Raw genomic sequence first — 7,858 nt, 5'->3', positions numbered from 1 at the left:
CGTACACGACTATAAAAAATTTAGACTAAAAAATTCTTATAGATACCGAAACAGTCAGGGGTTGCACTCCCTTAAAAGGGATGTACTGATGCACCCTCTACTTGTTTCGGCATCTAGAAGAATTTATTAGTCTAATTTTTTTTTCATATTCATGTACGTTATAATTATTTAAGATATCCTACAAAATTTTAAAAAATTTAGAATAATTTACAATATAGAAAACAATGTTCAAACAGTTTATTTTACACACGTATAAAATAAAATAGTTACGCGTGCAACATACTGTTTGAACGCAATTTTCGGCGTGTTAAACTTTTCCGAATTTCTTAAAATTTTGCAGGATGTCTTAAATAACTATAATTTACATGACCATGAGAAAAAATTTAACTAAAAAATTATTTCGAATACTAAAACGGATAAAGATGTATCGGTACATATCTTTTAATGGGTGAATTATAAAATTTTCCATATTAATATAACTAAAAGTCTGAAATTCTAATTTGTTAAATACTCTTTTGGATGATTCTACAATTCACCCCTTAAAAGAGATGTACTGATGCACCTTCTACTTATTTCGGCATCCAGAAAAAAAATTTTGTTTGATTTTTTTTTTTCATATTCATGTATGTTATAGCTATTTAAGATATCCTAGAAAATTTTAAGAAGTTTGGAATAATTTACAATATAGAACAATATTCAAGCAGTCTATTTTACACGCTTATAAAATAAAATAGTCACGGGTGCAACACATTATTTGAACGCAGTTTCAGCGTCTTAAATTTTTTCAAATTTCTTAAAATTTTACAGAATATTTTAAATAACTATAATTTACATGACCATGAGAAAAAATTTAACTAAATAATTATTTTGGACACTAAAATAGATAGAGATGTATGGATAAATTCCTTTTAAGGTAGTGTATTCTAGAATTTTCCCATTCTTTTAATACACATTATTTGATTTAAATTATTTTTATTTTTTAAAATTGTACTGACATTTATATTTTCAAGAATCTTTAAAATAATACAATTAATATTTATATTTTCAAGATTCTATAAAATAATAATGAATTCACTTACACAATAATTAATTTGTACCATCAAAAGTTATCGCTATCTATGATTAAAAAAATGTTTTTCATAAATAAAACAAGTCTTCCTACGGTAAAAAATTTCTATATATATTACAAGATTGAAACTTTTTGGAAAGGAGACAAATCCAGTCCCAAAAAGCCAACCAATCATGGAACTAACTAAACATAATTGTCTAATCTCTTCACTTAGTTCTGTACAACAAACCCTAAGTGATAGTGAAAGAATCAATAATTTTTTTCTTCATTAGTACAATATATTTTTTTTTTAATCTTTTCTACCAAACTTTCATCAATTAATTTTGATGCATATATTTCTTGCATCAGTATATTGCTCAAAACATAAGATACTAGTATTCTAAGGCCATCTCCAATGGGACACTAAAACACTAAATATAGTGTAGTTTCACACCATATTTACTCCAATAGGACACTAAACCTATCTTTATATATATAGCTTTGTCTACAGTGTCCCATCAAATTTAGTGGGACACTGTAGACCACACTATTTTTTTTTAGAAAAAGTTTTTAATAATTAAATAATACTTTAAAGAAGAAAAAGTAAATAATTATATATATTTAGTATTAAAATATTCTTATTATATTAAAAAAATAATAAAATAATAAAGAATATAAAATTTGGTGTAATTTTTAGTATTGTGGTTGGAATTGAAAAAAAATTTAGTGTTGAAATAGTAGTTTTTTGGTGTTGATTTAACACTAAATTTGAGTTTCTAATGGGTGTTAATAGTGATGTTGGATGACTCTGAGTTATAGTTGTTGTTGCATGCACATACTACATAGGCCTTGATATAAGTATACATAGGAAACTAGTACACAAGTACACAAGTCTACAAGCTATTTCAAATGAATAAAACAGTAGCTTAATCTATCACCTGTTTGTCTCGGCCATAATTTCGGTAACTTCTGAAAGATCTACTCTACTCAAACTTGCAATGTCTGCCTAAAAATTAACAAGTTAGTCTTAATGAAAAACAGAATTTAATATAATTTCATCTCAATGATTTTCAAGAGCTGATCCTGTCTCGAAAAAGTAAATAATAGATCGAAAGGCAGCAATCTTTTAAAAACAAGAATTAATTTGACCAAATCCCAAATGAAAAACAATCAAGGTGGTAACCTTGCAGACAGGTAGAGGGCTAGCTTGTCTCTGAGGTTCACACCATCAACGTCAGTGGTTCCGCATATTTCTTGATGATAACCAGAGTCATGGTTGGAAGACAAAGACAGTGCATCTTGCACCTCATCTTGCATATCAATGGCAATGTTATGAAGCAAGCAGCAAACCAGAATGATTCTTGGAAGTCTGTGTTTGTCAGGTCTCCACATTACTCCATGAATGATCCTCCATGTGTCCTTGAGTCTCGCCAATGCTCGTTGAGCAACCATTCGAGTTGCAGAATGGCGCTTGTTGAACTCAATTTTTGATTCTGGGAGGTCTTTTCCTTCATATGGGATTACAAGATAGGGCAGCAGAGGAAATCCTGAATCACCAATTATGTACTCCCTTATTTCTAATCCTTTTGAAATCTCCACTTTCTTCCCATTCAGCCTCTCTCCTTTATCACTAAGTTTGTAAAAATTTGAGTTCTGAAACACTAACCAATCCTTCATTTTCCCAGGCCATCCAGTGACTATGTCCCGAAATTTCATATCGGCATCCACTACTGTCTGCAATATCATGCTGTGGTTCTTTTCATGGTCAAGCCATACATTACCGGCCGGGTCTGAAGCAGGCAAACACATTGTGATGTGAGTGGTATCAATGACACCACAGCAGTTAGGGAAGCCTCTTATTTTCTCAAATTTGGACTTGATTTCTGTCATTTCTGCTTCGGTGGAAGGCCATTGTAGGTGGTGAAGTCCCCGTTCTTCCATTGATTCTACAAATCGCCATGTCACTTGAGAGACAGTTGAATGGTTCACGCCAAACAAATCGCCAATTGTCACAAGCGAGTCACCAGAGCTCAGCCTCCTTAGTGCGACAGCAACTTGATCACATAAAGACAAAGATTTTCCATTTGCGAACACAAAATGAGCTGACTTAGCCATCATATCTTCCTTTACAAGTGAACATATGTAGTCAAAAGTTTTCCGAGAAATCTTGAAAACAGATTCAAACTTGTCAACACCTTTTGATGGACATTGTATACCTGCCATGACAAGAGGAGAAAAAAGTTTTTTTTTTAAAATCCATAGCTGTAGTTTTTTTACTCTTATATATGTATTTATTCATGTATGAATCTACAACGCATGCCAAAGAGCTAATGCCAAAGTGTATGGAACCATCAAGGTAGCCTAATTATGTTTAATGCATGATTCAGTCAGAACTCATTTTGGAAAATACACACCAAAACTCAAAATATGTCTGCATATTGCTTAGTAGTGGTGATACCATATAATTTCTGGGCCACAAAAATGTAAATATATGCTCTCACATCTCCTAACAGCTAAACTTATAGTTTATTTTAGCAGAAGATAATCTAGCCTTTTTGGAAAGATCATAAACATAGTCTGGCAGGTCTCCCAAAGGATTGGTTTTGGGTAGATGCTGGTAATCGGCCAATGAGTAAGAAATCAAAATAACTAAAACAAAAACCGTGCATATAAATAAAATGTCATATATAGTGAAAAGCAGAAAGATAAGTGTCTCTAAGCTAAAATGATCTGAGAGATTTTTCTTTTCTTAATTTCCCAATAAGTTCCTTTTCCCAACTCTTGAGATATTGAATGTGTTTTCTTTTGTTTTTACCATCATCTGATATCAGCATCTTGACATAATAAATCTTCTTCAAGTTAGCAACTTTTGGATAGTGAAGTATTGTAACCACTTTGCTGGCAATTAAAACTCTTCAGCTCTTAGCTTGTTTAGTTTTGCTAGTTATCTAAAATCTTTACCTACTGTGTCTATCTCTCTTGTTAAGAAAATATTTGTGCACTAAAGAAAGTTCTCTTCAAATTTTTAACTAAAGATTCATCAATATATTCCTGACATTTATATATAAAAAGTAAAAGGTATATAAAAGTACATTTCATAGTTTGAGCAAGTATTTAACCAAAATTGTGCCAAAATAATTGTGTTCTTATTGTATGAATTACTTGATGTATAGAGCATCAACAAATAACAATACATAATTTAAAAGCTATAAATTCTAATCTCACACTTAAAAAGAGTCTTCGCTCAAAATATCAGTAAGCTGTTTAAGTGATATACAGATTACACAATATATATATTTAGCATTTCAATAAGTCTAGTTTAAACTATACATGCAGAAAATATATTGTTCTTTAACGAAAGTCTGCGTAATATTATTTATTTGATTTCTTTACTTTAGTGCAACCTATGTAGAATTTTTTCCTGTCCATGTTCCTATCTAATAAAGGTGAATTTACATATCAAGTTTTATAAGCAGCCAGACATTTTGCCAAGCAGTCATAATCATCTAAGTTCAGTAAATTTTCCTAATGACTGTTCACTTTATTTATTTGCATACACATGATTTTATGCATCAAAGAAAATAGTAGAGGTGCAGCAATTTGAAAGTTAATGAAGCAAAGAATGAAATAATTGTAATAGTATTCTTGTTGCAAAGACTATTCCAAACCATAGGGGAAGAAAAACAGTAACAAATATCAAATTGCAATAGTTTTTGGCATGTGAAATCAGTTTCTCAAACATAATCTATAAGAAGTTCCATATTTGTAGCAATGAAAAGGAAATAATGAATCAATGGTAGATGATTATATTTTTGAAAATTTACCCAAAGAAATGTCTGCAAATACTTTATAACTTCTTTTGTAGAGCAAAAATGTCTACCTTGGTCAAAACAACCAGCAAAGCTATTAACCAAATGTGTTTGCTGAACCAAATATCCTCGCCTCTCTCTTGCTCTTATGCCTATAATTTGATACTCAGCAGACACATTCTTTATGCATTTTGTGCATATCTACTACTCACCAATAAAGAAAAGGAGGAGAAAAGAAACCGTCCAAACACTGAAGAAAGATCAGATACTTACAACTAACTAAAGTAATTTCATCATGATCATAATTTAGATATAACCAAAAGCTTAATAATGCTTTACTGAATGACATTAGGAGATGAAAGTCTTTTGGTTTTATGCATAATGAAAAAGCTTTTATCTGCACAAAACAATGTCCTAAGTAATCCTCTTATAAAAGTTCCAACATTCAGTAGATAGGACTATAAATTCACAACTTGCTGAAACCCTATATATAGAACATAAGCAACCTATGATTCGAATCCTTTCTATTTCACGAACAAGAGCTTAATCAGAAGATTCCTGCATATAACTATCCATAAACAATTTACATCCATGCCTAGATTTTATATTCTAAAACACCCAACAACTCTACATTTTCTGAATGATAAAACCAAAAACACTTTCTCAATTATTTTGAGAAATAATAAAGAAATGTGTATCTTATAAAACTTAAAGCTCAATAGAAGCCAAAGTGCGCAGTATAATAATCTAGAAACATCATTTGATCTTCAAATCTCGGAAAAAAAAATCCTCATTACCATCTTATGAAATCTTAATACTATCATTCTCTGAGTCATTAAGTCAAAGAAAAACAGAACTTTAAGGTGAAGTGGATAACATCAAAAGAAGGATTAGGGATTTCTCTTGTATGTAACCAAATACATTTGTTGCTAATACCAAGTATTGGCTTGAATGAGAAAATAAAGCATAAAGCTAATTGATTTTGACAAAACTGAATTCAACCCATCAACTAGAATTTCATCCAATGCAGAAAATAACCAACAAACCTATCAGAATATGACAGTTCAACAAGAGCAATATCAATTATCAAGAATCACACACGAGATAAACAGAAGCAAACATAAGAAGAGAAACAATAACAACCAAAAAATGAGATGAAACATAGAAAAGTATATAAGAAAATATACCATTAATTCTCCTCAATAATTCATCCCACCAATCAAGAGGACCATCCCTCTCAGATGACCCAGAACCATAAGCATTTTCCTCAGGCTTCTTTTCTGTCTTCTTCCTCTTTTTAGAGCCTCTAACAGGAGCCATCACATCAGGGTGAAACGACCCAATTAAATCAAAACCCAGAAGAACCAGCAGCTTCAAACGACCAAAGTCAAACAAACTTCACTATAATTCACAGAAAAACCAATACCCATTTAATAAAAAAGACAGAGAGAGTAAAAAAATAGATATATGTATTTCATCCCCTCAAACACATAAAGATCACGAAAGAAGCAGTGACTCAAAACATGCACAAGAGTTCGCGAATGAGAATAGGCAAAAATGTTAAACTTGCAACTGTGTTTATATTATATATTATATATCTAAATATATATATATTTATGGAAGAAAAAAAAAAAAGAATGCTTTGCGTTGTTGGGTATCTGAAACATGCAAATGAAACAAACAATATCAATAATAAAAATAATAATAATAGGGGAAGAAAGATTATGTGTGTGTGTATAGATAGATACAGAAGCTACAAGGGTAAGTGATGGAAAATCCAAGCTACACATGTGTTAAGGACAATGTGGCAAGAAAAGTGAGAAACACTAGTTATTTGGCGAAGAGTTCTCTCTCACTAGACAAAACATTATAGATTTCAGAGAGAGAAACTGAACACTAGAAAGAGAGAGGGAGAGAGAAAGGGTAGTCTACTAAACATGTCAAATTTCTTCGAGTTTCCTTAATTTTTTCTTCTTTTTTTTTTTTTTCGTGAGCGAGTTTCCTTAAATTTAAGCAAAAATGAATGAAATCATTTGCCTCGTGCCTTTTATATGTTATTATATAAATAAATAAATATAAAAGAATAATTAAATCATAATAATCGAAGAGCGAATTGAAAACCTTGGAATAGAAAGAATTTACTCTTGAAAAACTATATACGGTCAAGAAAAAGAATGTTACATTTGGTTTATATGAATTTATATATCAAATATTAGAAATGTAATGTATCTTTCCTAAAATAAAAAAGAAATGTAATTTATCCATATATGTACGTACGTTTGAGTTCTCAATTGCTGTAGCTTTTTGATTTCAAGAGAAAAAAAGGAGAGGGTTTAACTCGTTTTCTTGACAATGTGATTAACTTTTGTGTGACACCTGTTATTTTTTTATTTATAATAATACTAAGAACAGAAATGTTACGAGTGACAAATTATTATTCGAATCCACTTTTATATATTTTGATTTAGAAACTACTAATTAATTATAAAGAGTCATATTAGTATGGTATTTAGTAGGGTTGAATAATATCCAATTTAATTTAATTGAGTTGAACTGAATTCATCTAATTTAATAGAACAAAAAATTGATATATAATTATAATTAGATTGGATTGAATGATAAAAATTAGATTCTAATTAGATTGGATCAATTATTAAATGTCAATCTCAAAATTCAATTAAAAAATGATCCAATTTAACTATATTTATACACATTAAAAAAATTATTTATAACTAATAAATATATATTAATTTGTTATAAAATAATATAACATAATATAGAATAGATGAGAAGAAAGAAGAAGAGACAAAGAGAAAGTGAATGAGAATTTCTGGGTTGTTTATTCCAATGGGGTGAACCCCTATTTATACAAATACAAGAGTAAAATATTAAGAAACTAAGAAAAAGAGGAATGTTGATTACAATTAATAGTAATAAATAAAAGATTTGGACATCCGCATAATTATTAATATTTATAACACTCCCCCTTTGATGTCCATAA

General features: G+C 30.0%; 1 protein-coding gene across 1 annotated transcript; it reads right to left on the bottom strand.

Annotated features, from left to right (window-relative positions):
- Positions 1-2,075: 2,075 nt before the first annotated feature.
- Positions 2,076-7,153, bottom strand: LOC115721108 (protein ALP1-like). Its single transcript, XM_030650356.2, has 2 exons — positions 6,045-7,153; positions 2,076-3,264 (listed from the first exon to the last, which is right to left on the bottom strand). Exons 1-2 carry the CDS (start codon positions 6,175-6,177, stop codon positions 2,219-2,221), a joined length of 1,179 nt encoding a protein of 392 aa, XP_030506216.2. The 5' UTR covers positions 6,178-7,153; the 3' UTR covers positions 2,076-2,218.
- Positions 7,154-7,858: the final 705 nt, after the last annotated feature.

The sequence above is a fragment of the Cannabis sativa genome, chromosome 2, assembly GCF_029168945.1.
Source record: "Cannabis sativa cultivar Pink pepper isolate KNU-18-1 chromosome 2, ASM2916894v1, whole genome shotgun sequence".
NCBI classification, from domain to species: Eukaryota; Viridiplantae; Streptophyta; class Magnoliopsida; order Rosales; family Cannabaceae; genus Cannabis; species Cannabis sativa.
This window is presented reverse-complemented; position numbering and strand designations above follow the sequence as displayed.

Excerpts from the sequence above, each read along its gene's own strand:
- LOC115721108 (XM_030650356.2), bottom strand. The coding sequence starts at position 6,177 with ATGGCTCCTGTTAGAGGCTCTAAAAAGAGGAAGAAGACAGAAAAGAAG. Across the intron at positions 3,265-6,044 it reads ATTATTGAGGAGAATTAATG|GTATACAATGTCCATCAAAA; the intron begins GTATATTTTCTT and ends TTGTCATGGCAG.